The sequence below is a fragment of the Trematomus bernacchii genome, unplaced genomic scaffold (assembly GCF_902827165.1).
Source record: "Trematomus bernacchii unplaced genomic scaffold, fTreBer1.1, whole genome shotgun sequence".
Classification (NCBI taxonomy): domain Eukaryota; kingdom Metazoa; phylum Chordata; class Actinopteri; order Perciformes; family Nototheniidae; genus Trematomus; species Trematomus bernacchii.
In genome coordinates, this window is record NW_022987899.1 from 954,216 (window position 1) to 980,871 (window position 26,656).

The window sequence follows — 26,656 nt, forward strand, 5'->3', positions numbered from 1 at the left end:
TTATTAATAACAACTTTTTTTTACTGTCATATAGTATTTTATACCCGTTTACTTTATTCTCTTATTTGTTTATAACTATAATGATCATATAAAGATGTGCCTTTACCTCACTGGTTGTAGAAAAAGCTTCTTATATTCGTTAGCATAGCTAGCTAGCTAACCAGATGCTAATAACAACAAAGTTATTGACTGTATGACAGATGAACAGATCGCCACTGGGCTTAAAACTAAAGACACAGCCACGCAAAAACTGCGGCATGTGTACGGCTCCTTATCTGAAGTGCCGGAGCGACGTTCTGGTGCTCTCCAGTAGCCGCGTTCACACCAAGTACTTTGCCGTACTTAGTGACGGCACTCAGTGCCCCGGCACTTATTACCCCAGGGCACTTAGTACAGGTCGCGTTCACACCGGAATAAGTTCCCTGAGGGAAGATTACGCAAATGAGCCGCTGACGTCACTTCGTCTTCTTCTGCTTTGAGTTTACTGGCAGGCCGCAAACCACTTCACGGCGTATACTGCCACCCGGAGTCCCCGGCCGGAAGTCCCCGGAGTTGGGGACTGGCTTCAGTAGAAGCTGCTGGGACTCCCAGCAGCTTCTACTGAAGCCTTCCGAGTAAATCGCCAGAACGCCGACACCTCCTCATCTCCACCGCTCCCATGTTTTATTTTGTGTTGCCATAAGTTAGTCTCTCTGCGTTTGTGTGCTGGGCGAATGCTAATGCTAATGCGAGGATAATAAAATGGCGGCTCTACAAAACATTTCAGAGTTTTACGGGCCGTGGTTTGCAATTCGCCCAGCCAATCAGAACTGGGGCACTTTTTTCCCCCCGGAAAGTACCATCTCTCAGCAGGCACTAAAAATGGGGGTAAAAGTTCCCGGCACTCAGTGCTCTTTTTGGTGTGAACGCGACATAAGGGGTACTAACGGAACTAAACGCGAAAAGTACGGGGAAAAGTACTCTGGTGTGAACGCGGCTAAGCTTCAGAACTACACCCGTCAGACGAGACATATACCACGTGATGAAACGTTAGGCTCGTGTTGTGTTCAAGGACCCTGACCTTGGCCAGGAAAAACAGGCACTCACTTGTTTAATTATTTTGCGGTCTAGATTTCTTAAATGTTTTTCTTTTTTGCGTGTGTTTATAAATTACCTCGAGGGCCGTACCAAATGGTCTCGCGGTCCGTATACGGCCCGGAGGCCGGAGGTTCCCCACCCCTGAACTAAAGGCTGAAAAATGATCAGAGTTGGATTACTGTAGCTCCTTCCTGAAAATGACAAAAGGACATCATCAGCTTTATAAATGTTACTTTTATTGCAGGATGTTTCAACTGGTTTACATTAATTTGTACAGATGGTAATGTAACCGTGTCCAAACCCTCATGATGCGACAAATCATGCCAATTCAGATAACCAAAATCATTTTTCATGAAACAACATCCCCCTAACTACACCTTAATTAAGCACTTATTGTCATGGTTAAGACAACGTGTCAGTAAACAAACATTTTAAATACTATCTCCTTAATGCCTTCTATTCTCAAGATTCAGATAACTTTGTCACGTCTTCCTTATGTCTTGTGAACGTATCTGTATTTCAAAAATCAACCAAAGACCTCCTAAAGTCCTCTTGACTGACAAGAGCAGAGTTACTGTTGTATGCAACATGTACAGTTTGCTGTTTCATAAGAATATGAAAACACATCTTGCATCGAAGACATTTTGTTAAAAGAAATGACAGAAAAATCCAACAGAGGGTCAGGATGAAAGACACGGTTAATATACAATAAAACACTTTAAAACTTCCACATAGCCAACTGTAAACTTTACAACTACCTCCGCTCTCCGATCAGGAAGTTCATCGTGTGAAATATTTTAGAGGTCATTGACCGACAGGACAGATTTGAGTATGTGATTTTAAATGGAAAAAACAAACCAAGAGAGTGGCTTAGCCCAAATCACGCCATCAGATGTGTTTAAAAAGGGCTTAAGAGACATTATAGTGTATAGTCTTTGTTATATAATTCAGCATAGTGATGATTCAAATGCTACGATTTGGTAGATTTGACCTTAACGCTCTGCAAACACCAGCTATACTCTACCCTGCCACCGTCTTTTGCAAACCATGCATAGAGTGAACTGCCTTTAAAAGAAAATATACAGCTGAGGAATCAAATTATGCAAAAAAACAAATAAGGAAAGTAGATACATGTCAGTAAAGTGCAATTGACTGATATATAAACACAAGCTTAAAACACAGCGCAGGAGCCATACATCTCACAGAGTGGAACGTTGTTGTTGTTGTGAGGTTTGTTAAATGTTGGTATTTGTTATTATATTATAATTTAATGTTGTGTGATCACTATGGATCTGTTTGATCAAATGGATATTCGATGTATTCACATGTGCCCCTGAGGTGATTGTGGACGAAAGGGTTGAAGAGTCGCTCTATTTTTTGTTGTCCGCCACCTTTTGATAGCACATGCACAAAAACCTATTGCAGAGGGGAAAGCCAAAAAGCATAACAGGGCCTTTTTAATTTAAGATATTTCCCTGATTTTTTTTATCTCAGCAAAGTGTTTTTGGTAGCGCATCAGACAAAGACAACCATGCTTCTGACTTCAGCCTTTCAAACGACTTGTGTTTGTTTCCCTAAGTCCTTCCACACAGTGATTTCAAGATGGAGGTTGTTCAGAATGACATTTTAAAATGAGCTTCAATTCCAAACCAAAATCTTTGTATCACGATTTCTCTTTAAGGGCCAAGCGAAACTCTGACATCCCTCTGGTAGCTTCTCTAAAAGGACTACTAGTTACTCTTCCTTTTTAGCCGCTGGTGCCTCAGATGCAGAGCTCTCATTGGCTGCCGCTCCTTTGCTCTTCTCTCTCTGGTCCTGGCTGTCGATCCTGCCGTGCTCCTTCTTCACCAGCTCCGTCAGCTCCTCCTGGAACAAAAGACAAGGCACAGATAAAGGATTTTGATTTGGTTTGATTTATTTCTAATGTGTAAAACAATGACACACAAAAAAATAATAATAATAATTAAATGAAACATGAGAATGATTATACTACATCAGGCTATAAGCAGGAATCCTGAAGTCAAATGTAAGACCTTTTAAGACCTTTTTTAAGACCCTTTCCATACATTTGAAGACCTCATCGCCACTTCGAGTTTTAACCGGTTACCTTGGCGACACACTTTACCTCACATTGACTATATACAGTATTGATTGTCCTTCCTCCTTATCTTCCAACCATTTGGACGCAGACTTGCATTTCCCCATAACGATGTTGCTTAGCAACCGGCGTAAACGGACCTTCGCTCGCTATCAAGCAGTGAGCGTGCGATGTCCTGTTCACACCTACGCAATGATTACATTCAGGCAGACTGTAGAATACAACCTCTTTGGACAATTCATATACTTATTGAAAACAAGCTACAAAATGTAATACCTTGGAAAATGCCGTTTAATACTTTTTAATAACCTTAATTTTCGCTAAATTGATTTATCAACTTTTAATACTTTTTAAGACCCCGCGGACACCCTGTATACAAACTTAAGCAGTGTCAAATTGATAAACACAAATATTACTGACTCTAAATTATGTATAAACAAATGATCTACTTAATTACACATCCGAAAAGGGGTGGGAAGAAGTTTACACTTATTTAATCCCACCCCTTCTCCCAAAAACTAAATTATTAACATATATATAGGAGGCGTGTGGCGCAGTGGGTTAATGCGTTGGTGTTTGGATCAGGGGAGCACAGGTTCAAACCCCACTGCAGTCAGCATGTCGTTGTGTCCCTGGGCAAGACACTTCACCCCAAATTGATCCTTGGATAAAAGCGTCTAACAAGTAACATGTAATGTAATATATATATATTTTTTCTTAAAGAAATACATTTGTTATTGAAAAACCAACAAAACAAAAACATAAACCAACAAATAAGATAAATAAACCGTAAACTTGAACACATGGAGCCTCAGAGAGAACAGAGGAAGAGGAGGAACTGTAAGGGGACGGTAATAGAAACACAGTGTATGCTCTGCTGTGCTACGAGAAGTCCGTCCTCTGTGGTGACGTGCGACCACAACATCACACAGGAACATGAGAAATAGATTAGCACGACATTTCAAAAGCTCTCACGTTTTCTCTCTGTATTTGCTTCTACTGCGACTCTTCCTTATGACTACCACAGGTGCAAACTATACTGTATATTTAGAGGGTAGATCGAGGCAGATATCTTCAAGATGAGAGCTAGTGATATGGCCAACAACTAGATATTCAATTAAGGTGTGAATCTGAGGGTATCTCACTATGCATTTAAAGGTCACCTATTGTGCAAAATCCACTTCTTCATGTCTCTTCTACATCAACATGTGTCCCCTCTTCTTCATGTCTCTTCTACATCAACATGTGTCCCCTCTTCTTCATGTCTCTTCTACATCAACATGTGTCCCCTCTTCTTCATGTCTCTTCTACATCAACATGTGTCCCCTCTTCTTCATGTCTCTTCTACATCAACATGTGTCCCCTCTTCTTCATGTCTCTTCTACATCAACATGTGTCCCCTCTTCTTCATGTCTCTTCTAAATCAACATGTGTCCCCTCTTCTTCATGTCTCTTCTTCATCAACATGTGTCCCCTCTTCTTCATGTCTCTTCTACATCAACATGAGTCCCCTCTTCTTCATGTCTCTTCTACATCAACATGTGTCCCCTCTTCTTCATGTCTCTTCTACATCAACATGTGTCCCCTCTTCTTCATGTCTTTTCTACATCAACATGTGTCCCTCTTCTTCATGTCTCTTCTACATCAACAGTGTCCCCTCTTCTTCATGTCTTTTCTACATCAACATGTGTCCCCTCTTCTTCATGTCTTTTCTACATCAACATGTGTCCCCTCTTCTTCATGTCTCTTCTACATCAACATGTGTCCCCTCTTCTTCATGTCTCTTCTACATCACCATGTGTCCCCTCTTCTTCATGTCTCTTCTACATCAACATGTGTCCCCTCTTCTTCATGTCTCTTCTACATCAACATGTGTCCCCTCTTCTTCATGTCTCTTCTACATCAACATGTGTCCCCTCTTCTTCATGTCTCTTCTTCATCAACATGTGTCCCCTCTTCTTCATGTCTCTTCTTCATCAACATGTGTCCCTCTTCTTCATGTCTCTTCTACATCAACATGTGTCCCCTCTTCTTCATGTCTCTTCTACATCAACATGTGTCCCCTCTTCTTCATGTCTCTTCTACATCAACATGTGTCCCCTCTTCTTCATGTCTCTTCTACATCAACATGTGTCCCCTCTTCTTCATGTCTCTTCTTCATCAACATGTGTCCCCCTCTTCTTCATGTCTCTTCTTCATCAACATGTGTCCCCTCTTCTTCATGTCTCTTCTACATCAACATGTGTCCCCCTCTTCTTCATGTCTCTTCTACATCAACATGTGTCCCCTCTTCTTCATGTCTCTTCTACATCAACATGTGTCCCCTCTTCTTCATGTCTCTTCTACATCAACATGTGTCCCCTCTTCTTCATGTCTCTTCTACATCAACATGTGTCCCCTCTTCTTCATGTCTCTTCTACATCAACATGTGTCCCCTCTTCTTCATGTCCTCTTCTACATCAACATGTGTCCCCCTCTTCTTCATGTCTCTTCTACATCAACATGTGTCCCCTCTTCTTCATGTCTCTTCTACATCAACATGTGTCCCCTCTTCTTCATGTCTCTTCTACATCAACATGTGTCCCCTCTTCTTCATGTCTCTTCTACATCAACATGTGTCCCCTCTTCTTCATGTCTCTTCTACATCAACATGTGTCCCCTCTTCTTCATGTCTCTTCTACATCAACATGTGTCCCCTCTTCTTCATGTCTCTTCTTCATCAACATGTGTCCCCTCTTCTTCATGTCTCTTCTTCATCAACATGTGTCCCCTCTTCTTCATGTCTCTTCTACATCAACATGTGTCCCCTCTTCTTCATGTCTCTTCTACATCAACATGTGTCCCCTCTTCTTCATGTCTCTTCTACATCAACATGTGTCCCCTCTTCTTCATGTCTCTTCTACATCAACATGTGTCCCCTCTTCTTCATGTCTCTTCTACATCAACATGTGTCCCCTCTTCTTCATGTCTCTTCTACATCAACATGTGTCCCCTCTTCTTCATGTCTCTTCTACATCAACATGTGTCCCCTCTTCTTCATGTCTCTTCTACATCAACATGTGTCCCCTCTTCTTCATGTCTCTTCTACATCAACATGTGTCCCCTCTTCTTCATGTCTCTTCTACATCAACATGTGTCCCCTCTTCTCCATGTCTCTTCTACATCAACATGTGTCCCCTCTTCTTCATGTCTCTTCTTCATCAACATGTGTCCCCTCTGTGTAAAGAGACTCTGAAAGTTTCAGGAACAAAGATTCTCTCTCTTTTTGTCCTGATCCATTTATATAAAAACCTGTCTGAAAATGAGCTGATCAGATTTTGGCCACTTTGTGATGTCATAACGATGTGTTGGCTTGTGTAACCATTAGCCAATCACCAACCAAGGTAACCCCCCCCCCACCTTATCACCTGAATCTCCTCCTAGAGCACCATTGAGTTCTTTTTAACCAAATATCTCTCAGAGGGGCGTGGGGGAGGGGCTCCTTATTTTCATCTAAAGTAACAGACAGAGAATCAGCACTTTGGAAACAGGGCTGAAACAGAGGGGATTATGGGTAATGCTGCAATGATCTGTTTGGTGTTTGGAGCCAATCAGAGACAGGCTCTGTATATATCTGAGACCTATACTATATTGATGAAAAACAGTATATAACTTGATTCGGTACATAGTGGTGCTAATTTTGTAGAATTACTCTCCATAAGTAGCAATATCTCTAGGTTGTTTTCTGGAAAAGTGTTTAAAAAATAAGTTGGAAGTTGTGAGTTGATCTTAGAAGATAACATCCGAACATGAATGGATTTCTCCCCTTTCCAATAGTATTCAATATCTTTATAACAGGCCTTTAAAGGTAGGGTAGGTAAGAATGGAGAAACCAGCTCGAGTGCGCTAGAATTTGAAAATACACAACCGGAAAAAATCTGCCCCTTCCTTCAGACTTCCTTACAGAGCCCCTCCTCCAACACACACGAACGCGCACATGACCAATGAGGGCACGAGATAAGTTTGTGCACAGATGGAAGGCTGACAGGCAGGTAGGCCATCCAGTTATTTTAGCCGGGCCGGCTCAGATGATTGGTCGTGCTTTTTACAGCGCCACGGCTTCCACAGATGACATTTTTTTATGTATTTATTGTCAAAGCATTTCATGTATTCATTGCTATCGGGATGTTAAGAGCATTCCATGGAATATAACAAGTGTTTCTGAAGTGAATTACCTACCCCACCTTTAACATGCCTAATACCATAGATTTTCAATTATCCTTAAATGTGTGTGTGTGTGTGCTAAATATGAAACTAGAGCATGCACTCTTTTTGTATCACTCCATATATCAGATCTGTCAACAGCAAATTAAAATGTTTATTTAGCTCTGCTTTTAGGCGTAAAATATGATATAAATCAGGCAATTAATGGTATGTGAACAAACAATGCTCCAAAGTGTTGTGTTTGAATAACAGCGGTGGTTACATTGGACATGACACCATTACTGTATTTGTTGTTCAACGGTCCAGGAGTATTTAGAGTAAGTGTGTGTGATAGTTTTTGCAGATGGATTGTACTCAAACAAGAAATGCATATTTTAAGAGCCCCTATTCCCTTTCCTATAGTGTGTTATATAGATTTGTTTTGTGCAGCACAGGCAGTATGAGAACATTAAAGACCTTTTTGAACATTAAAGCATGGAGACATGTCCCAGTAGAGGAAAAAAAATACAAAGAGATGTGAGAATTAGCATGAACTATGACAGATAATTGTGCAACTTACCTTCCATCCCAACAGCTCAGCGAGGGCCAAACAGCCGTCATCACATGTACTGATGTGAGCTACATCTCTGGAGAACAAAACACAGGAGTTAAAACATAGACAAATCTCCATTAAATGTGTTTATTTCCAGCTCTAAAGCATAAGCACTGTTAAGATTAAGATTTTCATCGACATAACTACACTGTAGCTATGTAGGAATGACAATAAAAGCCTTGAACCTTGAATAATATTACAACACTTTCCCGGGCGTTTTAGAGGGGTTTTGTTAACATGCGCTGTCGGAGATGACTCAACAAACTGTCATTTGTATCAAGCAACAAGCAACAATGTTTGGATGTCATGATGACTGTGGACTGTTTCTGTGATTACTGAGAAAGTGAGATTAATAAGAATTAAGCTAAATGATGAGAGAACCAGAAAATGAAGCACAGGTCAAAGTGAATGATGCGTTGGCTCCCTCTGGTGGCGGAAAGGCAAACTGCATCATGTCAGTTCAAACCATAAACGTAGCCGCTGTGATGTCACCCAAGTTTATCCAAACACCTAATATGGCCTTATTGATATAGAGCAGGGGTGTCAAACTCAATTTCATCACGGGCCACATCAGCATTATGGTTGCACTCAAAGGGCCGGTTGTAACTTTAAGACTATATCATTAATTAATATAACTTCATAATTAACTACGTCTGAAAGCAGAAGTCTAGAGCAAATAATTGCAAGTCTCTTCAGTGAGAATGTCACAATATGATTTTAAAAGAAAAGCCACATTCTGGAAAAACATTGATTGTGACATTTTGAAAAAGAGAAGTGACATTTTGAAAAAAAAAATCTATTTATGAGAAAAAGGCTAATTCTAAGAAAAAAGGCATATTTGAAAAAAAAAAGTCAAATTCTGAGAAAAAGTCAAATTTGAGATGCATTGTGGGACATGTCGTTTATGGGCAACGTGCTTCTGTAAAGTAGCATGTAACCGTATAATAAACATATTATATTCTTTGCAAGCTCTTGTGGGGCCACATAAAATGAAGTCGCGGGCCGGATTTGGCCCCCGGGCCTTGAGTTTGACACCCCTGATATAGAGGATTAAGACCTTACAATCAACATTTACTGAAAATGAACCAAGACAGGTCTAAAGTTGTAAAAACTGACAACATCCAAACCAAACAACTCTGTTAGCAACCTGTCAATCACTAGGTAGACCTAAAGCATACACTGCTTTAACATATTACATAATAAATCACAAACTGAACATCATGATGTATTTAAGAAGCCTTACAACTAAAATTGAGACCATGAATTTATTAGAAAAATGTTTAGTGAGAAAATAAACCAAGTGAAAAGTATAGGGTCATTTTAGTTGCATCTTTTCAAACCTGGAAGTTGATGCTTAGTTCAAACTGATAGACAAAATACATGCACATTTAATATGATATACTGTTTATCAACCATTACTGATTATTTCATCATTTTGACCCAGGTGATACATTTCTTAAAAACTGTTCATCATCCCAAATAATCTCTTTCCCCTTTAATCTGATCCGATGTGTATAATCTGGATGATGTACTTCTCTATCGGGTAGATGCAATCAGATGTTCTAGATACAGGATAAGAAGTTGAAATGGTACAATAAAAGTAAACCAGCCAAACAATTTGCGACAGGGAGTCTCTCTGTTTCACCTGTACGCTTTGTCTGACTCAAAGTCCATGCCTCCTCCAAAACCCAGCAGCCCGAGCATAGGATCCGCCTGCGGAGGAAACAGGAAATACATCTGTGACGTAAAGAATAGTCAGCGTACAGGCAGGAAATGTTTGATGGAGGGGGAAACGCTCACCTGCCCGGCCTTCTCCATGTTTATGAGCAGTCTGGGGCAACTTTTAGAAACTCTAATGAGAGAGGAGAGAGGGCAAAGAAAAAGGGATGGAAACAAATTACTTAAAGTTCCCCGATTACACTGTTTTTCATCAATATATTATAGGTCTCAGATGGTGATTGGCTCTAGGACACGTGTCAAACTCAAGGCCCGGGGGCCAAATCAGGCCCTTGGTGGATTTAATTTCGGCCCGCAGGATCATTTTGGGGGGGTTACCTTGGTTGGTGATTGGCTAATGGTTACACAAGCCAACACATCGTTATGACATCATAAAGTGGCCGAAATCTGATCAGCTCATTTTCAGACAGGTTTTTATATAAATGGATCAGGACAAAAAGAGAGAGAATCTTTGTTCCTGAAACTTTCAGAGTCTCTTTACACAGAGGGGACACATGTTGATGGAGAAGAGACATGAAGAAGAGGGGACACATGTTGATGTAGAAGAGACATGAAGAAGAGGGGACACATGTTGATGAAGAAGAGACATGAAGAAGAGGGGACACATGTTGATGTAGAAGAGACATGAAGAAGAGGGGACACATGTTGATGTAGAAGAGACATGAAGAAGAGGGGACACATGTTGATGTAGAAGAGACATGAAGAAGAGGGGACACATGTTGATGTAGAAGAGACATGAAGAAGAGGGGACACATGTTGATGTAGAAGAGACATGAAGAAGAGGGGACACATGTTGATGTAGAAGAGACATGAAGAAGAGGGGACACATGTTGATGTAGAAGAGACATGACGAAGAGGGGACACATGTTGATGTAGAAGAGACATGAAGAAGAGGGGACACATGTTGATGTAGAAGAGACATGGAGAAGAGGGGACACATGTTGATGTAGAAGAGACATGAAGAAGAGGGGACACATGTTGATGTAGAAGAGACATGAAGAAGAGGGGACACATGTTGATGTAGAAGAGACATGGAGAAGAGGGGACACATGTTGATGTAGAAGAGACATGAAGAAGAGGGGACACATGTTGATGTAGAAGAGACATGAAGAAGAGGGGACACATGTTGATGTAGAAGAGGCATGAAGAAGAGGGGACACATGTTGATGTAGAAGAGACATGAAGAAGAGGGGACACATGTTGATGTAGAAGAGACATGAAGAAGAGGGGACACATGTTGATGTAGAAGAGGCATGAAGAAGAGGGGACACATGTTGATGTAGAAGAGACATGAAGAAGAGGGGACACATGTTGATGTAGAAGAGACATGAAGAAGAGGGGACACGTGTTGATGTAGAAGAGACATGAAGAAGAGGGGACACGTGTTGATGTAGAAGAGACATGAAGAAGAGGGGACACATGTTGATGTAGAAGAGACATGAAGAAGAGGGGACACATGTTGATGTAGAAGAGACATGAAGAAGAGGGGACACAGGTTGATGTAGAAGAGACATGAAGAAGAGGGGACACGTGTTGATGTAGAAGAGACATGGAGAAGAGGGGACACATGTTGATGTAGAAGAGGCATGAAGAAGAGGGGACACATGTTGATGTAGAAGAGACATGAAGAAGAGGGGACACATGTTGATGTAGAAGAGACATGAAGAAGAGGGGACACATGTTGATGTAGAAGAGACATGAAGAAGAGGGGACACAGGTTGATGTAGAAGAGACATGAAGAAGAGGGGACACGTGTTGATGTAGAAGAGACATGGAGAAGAGGGGACACATGTTGATGTAGAAGAGGCATGAAGAAGAGGGGACACATGTTGATGTAGAAGAGACATGAAGAAGAGGGGACACATGTTGATGTAGAAGAGACATGAAGAAGAGGGGACACATGTTGATGTAGAAGAGGCATGAAGAAGAGGGGACACATGTTGATGTAGAAGAAACATGAAGAAGTGGATTTTGCACAATAGGTGACCTTTAAACTCTGGAATATTCTTCCAGTTGAACTTAAAACCTGTACTGACTTTAACTTTTTCTCTTATGGTGCAAAACAATGTATATTAAGCAACCAGTCATGCCAACATTAATGACACTGTAATCTGAGTTTTAACATTGTAACTGTATTGTAATATTATATTTTAACTGTTCTATGTATTATTTTATTGACCTGTACTTGACCTGGTATAAATCATCTCCTCTCTTTTCTGAGATGAATGTATTTGTATGCATGGTCCTTGTTGAAATAAATACATAATAATAATAATTTAAAAAAACAATATGTTAGTAACCAGAGCAATGAACGATAAGTTGCAAAAATGTGGGAGAGAGATCCCACAGCTTCAAGCCCGGAGACATTTTAAGAAGACGATTAGAAGATTATTTCTGGAAAGCCTGAATCTTTTATAGTGCAGAATAGATTCAATGGGAGCTAGACGGTCATAGTTAGTGTCTGTGGAAAGCAGTAGGACATGAAACTTGATCTGCAGTACCTGCCGACTAAACCTGCAAACGGCTGGACCTGCAGAGACGTTCCCATGACGATGAGGAGATCACAGCGAGGAAAGTCCTGACAGGTCAATAAAGACAGTGTAAACATTTAGATTCCTACAGAGGTGTTATGTCATATTTTCTTAACCAGTCATGCATACATCCTTGAAAACCACCACCATGTAAACACACAAAAATCTCCTACATTTGTATATCATTTTGCAATTACGTATGAATAAATGACATCTGTATCTGTGTGCTCACCATCTTCATTGAAGTGAAAAACCGGACAGGTAGACTCTCTCCAAAGAAGACGATGTCTGGGTTAAAAGATGCAAGGGACACATAGGTACAAAGAAATGTTGAGATAAAGAGGGACACATATATCTAACTGTCATGTTTGTAGAGTAAGACAGATATTAGATGGTGTGCAGAAAGGTCCAAAGGGCTTTAAGGAAGAGAAACAAGGGACATCAAATACATTGGATAAAAAGAAGTGAAATGGCCAATGATCAACTGACCTGGCTTCACCAAACTGCTGCACCCATCACATCGGGGAATGTCGTCAGAAAAGATTTTATCTACAAAGCAAAGAGAGGCGGTTAAAGTCTGAAATGGTTGGAATCACAATCGCTCAACAACCAGAAGCTTTTTTCTTTTTAAAGGCCAGTGAAAGCGAACCTCTCATCCAGTCCAGGTTGAACTCCTTGGTGCAGGAGACACAGTGAGACGTGAAGAACGTTCCATGAGCTTCTATCAGATCCTCTCCCTCTAATCCGGCCACTCGCTCCAGGGTGTCGATGTTCTGAATAAAAACCCACACACATTTAAAGTACCCATATTATACTGTTTGTCATCAATATATTATAGGTCTCAGATATATACAGAACACGTCCCTGAAGTGTTTGGCTCCTAATACCAAACAGATCATTGCAGCATCCCATAATCCCCTCTGTTTCAGCCCTGTTTCAAAAGTGCTGATTCTCTGTCTGTTACTTTAGATGAAAATAAGGAGCCCCTTCCCCACGCCCCTCTGAGAGATATTTGGTTAAAAAGAACACAATAGCCGCGTTCACACCGGAGTACTTTTCACCATACTTTTCGCGTTTAGTTCCGTTAGTACCCCTTATGTCGCGTTCACACCAAAAAGAGCACTTCATCTCGGGAACTTTTACCCCCATTGTTAGTGCCTGCTGAGAGATGGTACTTTCCTGGGGGAAAAAAGTGCCCCAGTTCTGATTGGCTGGGCGAATTGCAAACCACGCCCGTACAACTCTGAAATGTTTTGTAGAGCCGCCATTTTATTATCCTCGCATTAGCATTATTAGCATTAGCATTCGCCCAGCGCACAAACGCAGAGAGACTAACTTATGGCAACACAAAAGAAAACATGGGAGCGGTGGAGATGAGGAGGTGTCGGCGTTCTGGCGATTTACTCTGAAGGCTTCAGTAGAAGCTGCTGGGAGTCCCAGCAGCTTCTACTGAAGCCAGTCCCCAACTCCGGGGACTTCCGGCCGGGGACTCCGGGTGGCAGTATACACCGTGAAGTTGTTTGCGGCCTGCCAGTAAACCCAAAGCAGAAGAAGAAGAAGTGACGTCAGCGGCTCATTTGCGTAATCTTCCCTCAGGGAAAAGTACTCCGGTGTGAACGCGATCTGTACTAAATGCCCTGGGGTCATAAGTGCCGGGGCTCTGAGTGCCGGCACTAAATACGGCAAAGTACTTGGTGTGAACGCGGCTACTGGTGCTCTAGGAGGAGATTCAGGTGATAAGGTGAGGGGGGGGGGTTACCTTGGTTGCTGATTGGCTAATGGTTACACAAGCCAAAACATCGTTATGACATCATAAAGTGGCCAAAATCTGATCAGCTCATTTTCAGACAGGTTTTTATAGAAATGGATCAGGACAAAAAGAGAGGGAATCTTTTTTCCTGAAACTTTCAGAATCTCTTTCCACAGAGGAGACACATGTTGATGTAGAAGAGACAAGTGGATTTTGCATATTAGGTGACCTTTAAGTCAATATAATATAATATAATATTTAGTACATTTAATTTATAAAGGCGCCTTTCAAGACTCTCGAGGTCGCCGTACAAGTTACACAAAACAAAAGTACAAAAAGAAGACAATATAATCAATCAATCAAAACAGAAAAGCAGAGGACGTGTGATGTGATCAGGGCGGATATGCCAGTGTGAAGAGATATGTTTTGGGACGTGATTTGAAAATGGAGAGAGACTCAGTATTCTGGATGTCAGGTAGGAAATAAGATATGAGACATCTTCAGAGTGTGAAGTGTTCTCCTACCTGAGAGTAGCAGCGTCTCAGGTGACCCTTGTCCTTCAGCAGCTTCATGAAGTAGTGACAGATTGTCGGCTAAACAACAATAACAAAAAGAGGCTGTTTTTCTGAAGTTGGATTTTTTACTTGAATATCCTGATGTATTTGTTAATTTCGAACAGTTTTCAACAATTAATATGAGGCTTACAAGGCAGCAATGTGTGGTTTACTACCTTAAACTGTCCTGGGTAAAGCTCCCTGGCCAAGGCGAAGAAAGGCTCTGGATGTTTCTGAGAAGAAGGAGAAATGTTATTACATTGGTTTGGTAAGCTGTGTTTTTTGTTTCTTAGTTTAGATTAAGGTCCCAACTTTCAAACGGCTTTCAGACCCTTCTTAAATGTGCATTATCTTGGCATTACACCACAACAAACATAATTGCAAGAAACTTGGCTTCTTAGCTTATCTTGTGTATCTAATTGTAAATTATAATAATTCAAAACTCACCTTAAAGTAATCGATCTGGAAGATGGCCTCAGGGTAAGGCAGGTTATATTTCTGCAGGTTTGCATACAGCCCAGTTCCTGGTGAGCGGAAATCAGGGATCCCAGCCGCTGTGGACGGAGATGATATTAATGGTCACATTTTAAACACTTAACAACAAAACGATGCTTTCAAAATTAATTGTTTCCTGGTACGACACTCACATGTGGATATTCCGGCTCCAACCATGCAGATGATGTTTTTACCTGTGTGATTGCAGAGAAATATTTGACTTGAAATCCTCACACTCTCATATATATATATAACAAAATCATTAATGCAATATGTAAACAGGAGAAAATCAATCCACTATGATGTGATGGATAATAGGGATGGACATTTGAAAGCAAATTTATATTCGAATATTCCACCCCCCAAAAAAACGGTTAACCGAATTGACATATCCTATTGTGAGGGAAACTTCTGTGTAGCAATGCAGGAGGAGTCACCGGCTCAAAGGAGGCACGGGGAGAGCTGGAGCTTTGATGGCAAACACTGATGGGTTTATTTGGAGCTTCGGCCGGAGAATTCACAAAACATGTCAAAGAGTCAGAGGTTCTGACTTCACGGTAGAGTTGCCACGTCAATTCTGAAGACCCCTCCTGTAGCTCCAGGTTTTAACTAGTTCAGAGTGTAATAATCAACATTCTTCAATAGATAGACTAAACAGCTGAGGGACACTGAATCACATTTGTTGTCGCTTATGGCTCGGGGTCATCTACACCCCGAGAATGATGTGTTCCAGGTGTCCCACAACAATAACTCTCTCTGACAGAGAGTCGCCCGGTCACAAACTGGTAACATTAACAATATGCTAGGGCAGCCTCTCCTTATGGGAGATAACGGCTGCTCAAGGTTGGTCAGAGGGCGAAGGAGGACATGCAGGGAAAATTATTCCCCAACACCTATAATTGTTTTGAATAAATAAATACATTTTCAAATAAATATAGAAATCAAACCAAGTTTTATATGATATTTTTCTTAAGATATTTAAAATGGCACTGTCGTATACATTTAATTAATCCATTTGATAATATGTAATCAACTTAGGCTACCCCTCCGATGAAAAAAAAAAAATTACAATAAAAATGTTTATAATTTATATTCGAATACCTGAATCAATTTGAATATTCGATGAATCATTCCCATCCCTAATGGATAGGCGGACAAAAACTCACATTTGCCGCTCTTTATGTATCGTGCCACTCCCTCCAGAGTCAGATCATCCAGAACTTTCTCTGGTGATCCGAGGCCCAGCGTGCTGGAGAAGAGGTTACGTAGGAAGTCCACTGAGGACAACCAGATGAAGAGAGTAACATTAAAACACAATTCAATGCATTCAGACACAATAAACAAATAGTATCGTTATGTTCAAAAGGAATTAATCAAACATTTTGTGTTGGAGCAGATGTATAATAAGTACTCCAGTGTTTTACTTAAAGTGGACCTATTATGCTATATTTGAAAAATATATTGTAGGGCCATACCTGTACAAAACATGTCTGTGAAGTTTTTTGCTTCAAATACCAAACAGATCACCCGTTGTAGCCATGCCTCATACTGCTCATACCCCTCTTTTGCAGCCCTGTTACAGAAAAGCGTATTTTGGGTCCTTAGTTAAAAAAAAAGGAGGCGGAGCTAATGCCTGATCAGAATTCTACCGTTAGCTCTGAGTGTTAGCGAGGCTTGCTAATGTAAACAAAGACGAGATTACGTCCAAAACACGTCAGGCATTGTTTCTGATAGCAACTTTCTGTGGGCCGATTTGACGTCATATCGGCAGCAAATATGTATCCGCTCGTTGTACCCCCGTTTTTAAAAGATTTGGGTACGGAGGAAAAGAGAAAGGGTTTTATTTTCTGACGCTGCGCGAGTTCCCTGACGCACCGGGGACACATATTTATGTATAAAAGACATCAGAAAGTGCATTTTGCATGATAGGTCCCCTTTAAGTAAAACTATTAATACTAGTGTTGAAATACTCTGTTAAAAGTAAAGTACAACAACTAAAAGTATGAATTATGCATAACGTCCCATTTTCTTATAATAAATTATGCATTAATGTATACATCCTTTAAAATGTTCAGCTGAAAAAGGTGTAGCAAACTTTATTAATTTTTATACTGGAATAGGGTTAGGGTTAACTTAGAAGTAGAGGAGTAAAAAGTGCAATATTTGCTTTCAAAATTCTAGTGGAGTGGAAATATAAAGTAGCATAACATGTAAATACAAGTACCTTAACATTGTACTTTAATTGAGTAAATGTAATTATAAATAACAGTGTAATAATGTAGCAGCTGTTATTAACTGGACTTTCTATTTGATGTTTTTGCACCACTGTCACAGTCACATACTCTCTGTGTTTCCTGCAGCCTCTTCTCCACTGCTGTCGTCCGAGTCCTACAAAACAAACCCCACAATGCTGACATTAAAACAAGCTGCTACACAAGCACATGGATGCATGAAGAGAACAGGCAGTACTCTAGTCAGAGTACTGCCTGTTCTCTTCATGCATCCTAGTGAATGGCTGCCTTCTTCTCCAGATCTGCGGAAGTCAGACGATGACAGACAGGTGACGTGTTTGTTTGGAAAGCTGACAGTCAGCTGAGTGGAATAACCCCACCTAAAAGTACTCGCTAACTCGATAAATAGTGTATTTATTATTAGTGTTTCATATATATTTTTGATGCATGTACTATTTTATTATTTTACTATTCTTTACATTTTATTTTTTTTGGAGGAATTGACATGTTGTGCCATGTTGACATTGTGAATGTATACTCGATACTCGCTAACATTGTCTAGCTACATACAAATAACATGTTTCTAACCTCGGGTTCAGGCGTAACTTCTTCCTCTTCTTCTTCTTCTTTTTCAGGACGTTCTGAAAAATGGAGAAATTAAATATCACTTGTGTCAAAAAATGTATCTTCGTGTTAAAGCGCTGTTAGCTTTATGGCTAGCTCAGTGTAGCACCGTTTATTTATTTAAATTAAAACTTCATTTATCATCACACAGTCTTCCTACCTGATGCTTCAGACATTTATCCGTCTACTGAAACGCTTTCACCACAAAGGTCTGATTGACAATTTATTTAAATCCCAGATTTCACGAAGTTACCACAGGTTCCTGGTTTATGCTACGGCGAGCACTCGGTTGTTGTTGTCCGTCAGAAACACGGTCCGTGTTGGTGGTGACCGAGTTCCCATGAGGTAATAGGTTCCTACCAAGGTTCAAGGTTCTTTATTTGTCATACGAACATAGCTACAGTGTAGTTATGCCGATGAAAATCTTGTGTCACAGGCTTCTCCAACAGTGCAACACAAAACACAGATGAATAGAAAATATAGTGCAAGTAAATAGTAAATAGTAAATACAAGAAGAAAAATAGTTTAAAAAGTGAAATAGTGCAATAAGAGTCTATATGCAAGTTATTTAAATATGATATATAGGTAAATAGATACATAATTTAAAAATATTTTTTAAGTAGCAGCCAGATTAATATTAAGGATGTTGTTTCAACTGTTCGGGTGTTTAACAGATGTTGCTTCAACAGTCCAGGTGTTTAACTATTCTACAATTAAAGGTCCCATGTCATGGCCATTTCTACTGATCATAATTCCATTGTTGAGGTCTACTAAAATACATTTATATTGTGCGATTTTCCAAACTCACATTGGTTTCTCATAAAGCATCTCTGTATTGTATGTGTATTCACTCTCTGTCCTAAACGGCTTGTTGGAGCTCCTGCATTCAAAAGGTTACTTGAGTAAAGTACAAAGATATTGGCAAGTGCTTGAGGAAATGTTACTTAACACCACTGAGTGTCACACACAAGTCTATATAATCAACAAGAAATTAATAAACGTGGAGAAGAGGAAACATCTACATTTTAAAATAGGCAATATTACCCAACATAATAATAATAATCCTTATATTTATTTTAGCACTTTATCAATGACTCAAAGCGCTTTACAAATACACATTACACATACAGATCATACATACATGTAATGGTCTACTGTGGACAATACCCACAGGAGCAAGTTCAGGTGAAGTGTCTTGCCCAAGGACACAACGGCTTTACAGACGCAGCGGCGGCGGGTTTTATGCATTGTAAAGTAGGACTGGCTCATAAAACAAGTTCTGTTCACTTAAAAAATGGCTACCAAAGCATTGCAGATGACATCTTTACATACGCAAGTAGCAGTGATTGCCTCATCCGAGTTATTTCTTGTCTCCCAATAGTTCTGGTGTCTTTGTCCATCTAATATCAGATCTGACCCTACAAGGCTCATACTGGATTATGGGCTTTAGTTTCCTCACATAAGCTTCCACAGTGAAGATTTGAAATACACATTTGGGCGTGTTGCCACAGAACTTGTATGTTATAGGTAAAGGTAATAAGTGTACACAAATCATGATATTGAGAAATAAAATCTTTATTCAGTACATTTCAAATCATATTTACATTTCTGCAAACAAAACACATGCACATGGTTCAATTTGCTCAATACATACATACAGACAGACAGACATACATACATACATACAGACAGACAGACAGACATACATACATACATAGATAGAGACAGACAGACAGACACAGACAGACATACATACATACATACATACACAGACAGACAGACAGACACACATCCATACATACATACAGACACATACATACATACATACATACATACATACATACATACATACATACATATATATATAGATTTATATCCGACAAACTTGAGGAAGTACATTGTTCCTTACTATTGAATTTTTTCACATAATTAGATGTGTGACAAGACTTGTGCAGATGTCCATTGCAAAATGAAGATGCTGGATATTGTCTGTGTCTAGTTAATCTGTGATGATTGTATTGTTAATGTTTCCATAGCATGAAAGCAGACTTTCTGTCTGACCACTGCGCTCTCACAGAAGACCCTCTCTCTTTCTGAACAAAGTCTCTCGATTCCTCTGACGTCCTCCTTCAGCTCTCCTCCCTCAGCGTGTGGTCGTAGCCGTTAGCAATGACATCGCACTTTGGTAACATCTCCTCCAGCAGGATGATGACCACGCCTGGACTCGAGATCCCAGGGAGGGACGACACATCCAGACGCTTCAGTCCTCTGAAAAACAGGCACACAACAAACAGTGAGAACATTTAAAGAGCCCTTATTATGCTTTTTGGGGGTTTTCCCTCTCCTGTAGTGTGTTATAGGGTGTTGTGCATGTAAATGGTCAGCGAGATCTAAATTCCAAAGTTCCCTCCAGAGGGAGTTTCTCTCTGCCTGAAAAGCCTCCATTGGACTCCTTGGTTTACTTCCGGAACAATTTGATAGCGCTCTAACACATAGCACGTGATAGGCTAAGGGGCGGGACATCTCTAAGCGGTTGACCAATCACAACAGAGCCGGCCAGCTAACCAATCAGAGCAGACTGGGCTCTGGTTTCAGACAGAGGGTGAAAAGAGGTGCTGCAGCACAGGCAGTATGAGAAAAATAAAGAGCTTTCTGAACATTAAAGGATGGAGACATGTGACAGTAGAGACACTACATACTGATATGAACCTGAAAATGAGCAGAATAATAAAAGTGATTTGGTAATGTTTCAAGTGTTCGGATACTAACTTGAGATTCCTGAGTGCAGCCAGGCCGCCTGTCGTGATGCGTGGACAGTGAGAGATGTCCAGTTCCTCCAGAGAGTCCTGGAACATGTGAAGCCTGGTCAGAAACCAGTCGTCCACTTCAGGACATCCTCGTATTGACAAAGTCCGCAAAGATTTCTGCACCTCTGAGGGAGGACATGAGTCAGACGGGGTAAGAGAGACAGAAAGTAAGGATATAGTAGGAAGAAAAGTTGTATTGAAAGGAACAAAAACCCCTCTTTACCGAGGTTGTCCAGCCCTCTGTAGTTGATGCCTGTGTAGTTCATGTTCACTTCCTCCAGGGGGGTGTTTTTGTGATCCAAGAAAGCCCAATTAAATTTGCCCCTCCGGTCTGCAATGAACCACTCTGACTGGCCGACAAACCTGAGGACACAACGAAGAAGAACACATGGAAACTGGATCACATTTTAACACGATAAATGTGTCCCCTATGCTGCATTATTACAGGAGATATGCTTAATACAAGGTAGAAGAGCATCAAGAATAGCCTTATACATACTGTAAGGGTGTACCAATGGTTTTGTCTACAGGTTGTAATTTGACGGTTAAAAACGATGTCTTGACGTTGACTTCCATATATTTTTGCCTATATCTGTGTCTCTTAAAGGGCTGGCACTGTGGGAATTGTAGTCTTTTATATTCCCTCGACTACAGAGGTAGCCACTAGGTGAACATATTTGGCTTTTTCACAAAAAACTAAACCAAAAACTGTCTCTAACACCGGCAGAAAAGTGAGGGACTTGTTTAATGTAAAAAAAGGCTCTTACCTGAACCCTCCCTTCAGACTCAGGATGTAATACGCTGCTGCGATGTCTGATCCGTAGTTCTTCTGAGTGTAGCCATAGTAACTGTGAAAGACAGAAGGGAAAAGTCAGCGAAGGTCAAAAAGATACGGAAACTTCACAAACTTGAACGGAAATAGGGATGGGCGATATTGAGAAAATCAGATATCACTATACTTTTATCTTCATGGAACAATATCAATATTCTGACAATATTGTAGTGCTTTAAAAATGATTTACAAGGCAAGGCAAGGCAAGGCAAGTTTATTTATATAGCACTTTTCTGTACGCGACAATTCAAAGTGCTTTTACACAATTACATTTCTTGCTAAATAACCATCAATAATTTGAATGTGATGACTAGTTGGTAAAGACAAATATAAAATGACATTACTTTACTGTAATGCAGCCTTTAAAACCATGGAAAGACACTAATGCCATATTTTACGATATACAGAATCTAAGACAATATTTAGTCTGATATCACAATAAAATCTATCAATATAATATAAAAAAAAAGGCCCCAAATCTTTATAAGGCCCTTCACTAATATTTTACAATAACCAATATTAAAAAAAATCTTAACTATTACATGCACATTTATTTTTGGAGGATTTCTTTGTATTCGTGCATTGACCTTTAGTTGGACTATATTCCAGGAAATGTGTGCATTAATCAGGAACAGCTGAGTCAGTTAATCTCAACGGAGAAATGCAGATTTTGATATGACACATCCTGTTACAACTGCTCCCAGTAACAGATACCAGCAGCAGCAGCAGCAGCACTGGTTTGGAAGCTTCTCGATGTTAAAGACAGCCAAAATGTTTCCTTACGTATTTCTCTTCTGAACCCTCTTCCACCGCTGCAGAAAACTCCAGCTCTGGAGCATCTCCACATCGTAGAAGCGCTGGGTGAGGTAGCGCAGGAACCTGGTGTGCAGAGGGGGGGAAGACACCAAGATGGAGGGAGACGCCGAGCTGGGGGGAGACACCGAGCTCAACGACCGTCTGGAGACGACCAGGAGAGCCGAACGCTGGCAACATCTGTACAGAGACTGTAGAGAAGATTACATGTTACTTGTTAGACGCTTTTATCCAAAGCGACTTACATACTCAATACTGTGGACAATCCCCACAGGAGCAATTTGGGGTGAAGTGTCTTGCCCAGGGACACAACGGCATGCTGACTGCAGTGGGGTTTGAACCTGTGACCCCCTGATCCGAACACCAATGCACAACGCACTAACCCACTACGCCACATGCCTCCCTAAAAAGTGCTTTTGTCCAGTACGGGGATCGAACCCACGACCTTGGCGTTATTAGCACCACGCTCTAACCAGCTGAGCTAACCGGACTTTCGGTAATATAAGATAAGATTAAACTTTATTTATCCCCTTGGGGAAATTATCTCATTTCATTTCATTTAATCGTTTATTTGAAGAGGGACAATGCACATTAATGAACACTTAAGGGCGACTGTGGCTGCGAGGGAGTGCGGTCGTCTTTCAACCATAAGGTTATGGGTTCGATCCCAGCCCGTGCAGTCAACATGTCGATGTATCCTTGGGCAAGATACTTAACCCTGAGTTGCTCCCGATGGCATGGCCAACGGTGTGTGAATGTGTATGAATGTTAGGTCCTAGAGTAAGGTACACTGCTCTGTATGCATGGGTGTGAATGGGTGAATGACATGTAGTATGTAAAGCACTTTGAGGGGTCGTAAAGACTGGATAAAGCGCTATATAAGTACAGTCCATTTACCATTTAAGACAAATAATGCTTCAAGTGTAAATATGCCGGATTTTAGCTTTGAGCTAATTTCCATCCGCAGTCCGTGACATAAGAACATGACATTTATAAAGATAGCAAAAATAAATACATGATATTCAGAAAGAGCATGAGCAGCATACACAAGCATTTACCACATGGCAGTACAATGTAGCAGCTACGACATATAAAGTGCAAGAGAAGTTACAAGTGCTACCTAAAGTGCAAGAGGAGATACCCCTGTCGTGCATTTAGCGGTGATCGCACGTCTGTTTGTTTCTCAACCATTCTTTGAGTTGACCTTTGAAACTATTGAGAGTGGGACAATCCCGTATCTCAGTTGGGAGGCTATTCCACAAAGAGCTGCCTTTAATGGAGAGGACATTTTGACCAAAAGTGGTCCGTCTGCAGTGGACTTCACAGTCTCCTCTGGTTTCTGACCTAGTGCAGCGTCCAGTGTGTTTTCTGTGGATGAATTCCCCTAAGGGAGGGGGGGGGGGGGCAGTCCATGTAAACATTTATAAATAAAACACATACTTTTAAAAGACTTAAAATTGTCAAAACTTGTGTTAATCAAGGATGGTACAGTGGTGGTATGAATGTGGCTTTCTGTCAGACACCTTGATAGCTCTCTTGTACAGCTGTTCTATGGGTTTCAGGTTTGTGGCACAAGCAAACGACCAGTTTGTAAAACAGTATTCAATGTGGGATAGAATCATACAGTGGAGGTATGACTTTGCAGCATAGACAGTTAAGAAAGGTCTGATTTGTTTAACATTTTGCAAGTTGAATTTAACGGTATTGGATACTTTCTTGATATGTTTCTTAAAAGTCAAGTTTGAGTCCAGTATGACTCCAAGATACTTGAAGTGGGAGACTAGTTCTATTTCTGCTCCGTTTAAAAACACGTTGGATCCTTCGATTTTGACTGGTCGTTTACTGAACATCATGCATACTGTTTTTTTACGATTAACTGTAAGCACATGTTGTTCAGCCAGTGTTGAACCAAACTTGCCTTGCCTTCTTAAAATAGTTCTCTATCTGTGTTTTTTAATTGTTGTTTTACTTTTATGTATGCAGCACGAGTCGACACCAAGTCAGATTCCTTGTACGTGTCAACCTACCTGGTGATAAAACTGTTTCTGATTCTGATTCTGAAAGTCAGGCGTTAATAGCAGCAACAGTGTCAGAATGAAAAACAGGATTCACTTCACACAGGGTAAAAATAAAAGATAAAATAGAATACAAATTAAAATAATAATACAGCAAAAAAAAAAAGTCACATCCCGTCTGGACTACTGCAATGGAGTCCTGTCCGGGGTTCCCAGCAAAACCCTGGCCAGGCTCCAATACGTCCAGAACTCTGCCGCCAGGCTTCTCACCCGCACCAAGCCATGGCAACATATCACCCCCACCCTCATCCACCTCCACTGGCTGCCGGTCAAGTCCCAGATTCAGTACAAAACACTCCTCCTCACGTACAAGTCCCTCCATACCCTCGCCCCCCAGTACTTATCGGACCTCCTCCATCCCTACACCCCTTCTCGGAGTCTGCGGTCCTCAGACACGGGCCTGCTCTCCATCCCCCGCTCTCGCCTCCGAACTGTTGGTGACAGGGCGTTCAGTGTTGCGGCCCCCACCCTCTGGAATGCACTTCCTGCCGAGATCCGTAATGCTGCCTCCCTGGACATCTTCAAACCATCATTACAAACACACCTGTTCACCGTGGCCTTCGGGCCCTAGCCCTTTCTTGGTCCCCCGGCTTCCTTTATTTTTTGTTTGCCCTTTGATTGTCTGTTTGTTTTGTTTGTCCACCATGTACAGCGACCTTGGGTCCCTTGAAAGGCGCTATATAAATATCATTTATTATTATTATTATTATTATTATAAAGTGATAAAGGAAAGATATTTACAGGAAACGTACTGTCCGGCAGCTCTTGTCTGATCAAGTGTTAGAAGAGGACTCTTAACTCCTTCCATAGACATGCATTACATCAAGGTGTGTGTTACGTAAACACACACCTTGTGATATCTTTGTCTCATTCCTTACGCTCTGTAATGTGAACTGTTGCATATTCTTCAGATTTATTTTCCACATTTCTGCACAATGCTACCTTTTTAAAGCACAGCTCTTTCCATTTTAAATTCTGATACACCGCACATTTTAAATGAATGTATTGCATTTCAATTAATCAAATGCAAATAAAGAGTCTGACAAACAGCCGATAGCATACTCAAGGTCAGTCTGTTATTGTTTGAGTTCAAGACATTTCAAAAACATTCCCCTATCAATTAGGAAACTATGAATTGATTGAATTGTTTTTTTTAACCCACAACTCCAAAAAAATCACTCTTTTAATGTGCGGATAATATACATTTCTATATATTAGAATAGACTATATCATTACGAGACATTTCGAGGAGCATCTTTTTACAATTGTCAGGTAATTAATTAAATGATCTGCATTTACAAATTACTCAGTGATGAAAATAAAAGTTACTTTCATCCCTACAGGACTTCAATGATTGATGACAGTCCGTTTACATTACTGGCTATCATGTTATATACTTTACTGAAGGTATGCATGTATGAGTAGGCTTTACTGTAAATGTACCTTTTAAGTATGATGGCATGTATCTGCATCCATTGAAAAGTGACACTTCATTTTTCCTTTTTGTGAGTTTGTTTGCCATATTAGTTGCTGACCAATCCCTGATCAATTGCTCTTATTATTGTCTTATTGTCTATTGCATGTCAACAATATAAAAACATTGCATCACTAAACAACTACATCACATAGGTGGCTTTAAGGCTAATGTAGCATTTTAAAGCTAACATGTTGTTAACAGGCAGCTACATGCAGCAACATACTATCAACAGCATTCAGCCTCTTAACTTAATATAAACATGTCTACACTCTGAACTGTGTAGGTAAATGTTTTTAAATAGTATGAACTACTGTATTAATAAGTCGAAATTTGAAGGGTAGCTTACCATGAAGGGGGCAGACATGACAGCAGCGTTCTACGGGAACACGTTAGGGAAAAACATCGCAGCTTCGCTTTTGCATTCAGCTGTTGTTCATCATGTCCGCCGCAGGGTGGCGCTGTCTGCTCGACTCAATGATGACCATATTTACCTGACCTGACCTGACATGAAGGGAGATACAAATAAGATGATAAAATGGCAAAAGGTTTTATTTTTATTTCAATCATAACAAAGTGAAAATAAATAGTGCCAAACTCAACGAAAACGGTTTTTATAGAAAAAGTATAGGCCTGATAATATTTATGATATATATATATATATATATATATATATATAATATAATCATCAGTAACTTAAAGGTAAAGATAGCAAACTAGTTGTGTAGTTGAACAAAGACAAAAGAGCGACGTTCATTAATTC

At 40.4% G+C, this 26,656-nt stretch overlaps 2 protein-coding genes and 1 non-coding gene across 3 annotated transcripts; all 3 read right to left on the bottom strand.

Annotated features, from left to right (window-relative positions):
• Positions 1–1,291: 1,291 nt before the first annotated feature.
• Positions 1,292–18,214, bottom strand: sirt2 (sirtuin 2 (silent mating type information regulation 2, homolog) 2 (S. cerevisiae)). Its single transcript, XM_034114569.1, has 16 exons — positions 18,053–18,214; positions 17,857–17,909; positions 17,380–17,425; positions 16,204–16,314; positions 15,190–15,231; positions 14,990–15,096; positions 14,719–14,775; positions 14,513–14,581; positions 12,888–13,011; positions 12,728–12,787; positions 12,471–12,526; positions 12,209–12,285; positions 9,771–9,822; positions 9,616–9,683; positions 7,938–8,004; positions 1,292–2,943 (listed from the first exon to the last, which is right to left on the bottom strand). Exons 1-16 carry the CDS (start codon positions 18,066–18,068, stop codon positions 2,812–2,814), a joined length of 1,137 nt encoding a protein of 378 aa, XP_033970460.1. The 5' UTR covers positions 18,069–18,214; the 3' UTR covers positions 1,292–2,811.
• A 1,232-nt stretch (positions 18,215–19,446) lies between these two features.
• Positions 19,447–26,297, bottom strand: si:ch1073-228b5.2 (distal membrane-arm assembly complex protein 2). The gene is made up of 6 exons (XM_034114538.1): positions 26,243–26,297; positions 22,315–22,535; positions 21,467–21,547; positions 20,923–21,062; positions 20,662–20,824; positions 19,447–20,160 (listed from the first exon to the last, which is right to left on the bottom strand). Exons 1-6 carry the CDS (start codon positions 26,258–26,260, stop codon positions 20,022–20,024), a joined length of 762 nt encoding a protein of 253 aa, XP_033970429.1. The 5' UTR covers positions 26,261–26,297; the 3' UTR covers positions 19,447–20,021.
• On the bottom strand, positions 22,762–22,835 carry trnai-aau. The gene has a single exon. It is a non-coding gene; the product is annotated as a tRNA-Ile (tRNA).
• Positions 26,298–26,656: the final 359 nt, after the last annotated feature.

What these genes read in the sequence shown, in the direction of transcription:
- sirt2 (XM_034114569.1), bottom strand. An exon ending in TGAGACGCTGCTACTCTCAG is followed by an intron (nt 13,012 to 14,512) that starts GTAGGAGAACAC and finishes GTTTTTATTCAG; the next exon opens with AACATCGACACCCTGGAGCG. An exon ending in GAGTCAGACAAAGCGTACAG is followed by an intron (nt 8,005 to 9,615) that starts GTGAAACAGAGA and finishes TTTGTTCTCCAG; the next exon opens with AGATGTAGCTCACATCAGTA.
- si:ch1073-228b5.2 (XM_034114538.1), bottom strand. An exon ending in AGTCTGAAGGGAGGGTTCAG is followed by an intron (nt 21,063 to 21,466) that starts GTAAGAGCCTTT and finishes TTGTGTCCTCAG; the next exon opens with GTTTGTCGGCCAGTCAGAGT. An exon ending in CAGAGGGCTGGACAACCTCG is followed by an intron (nt 20,825 to 20,922) that starts GTAAAGAGGGGT and finishes GTCCTCCCTCAG; the next exon opens with AGGTGCAGAAATCTTTGCGG.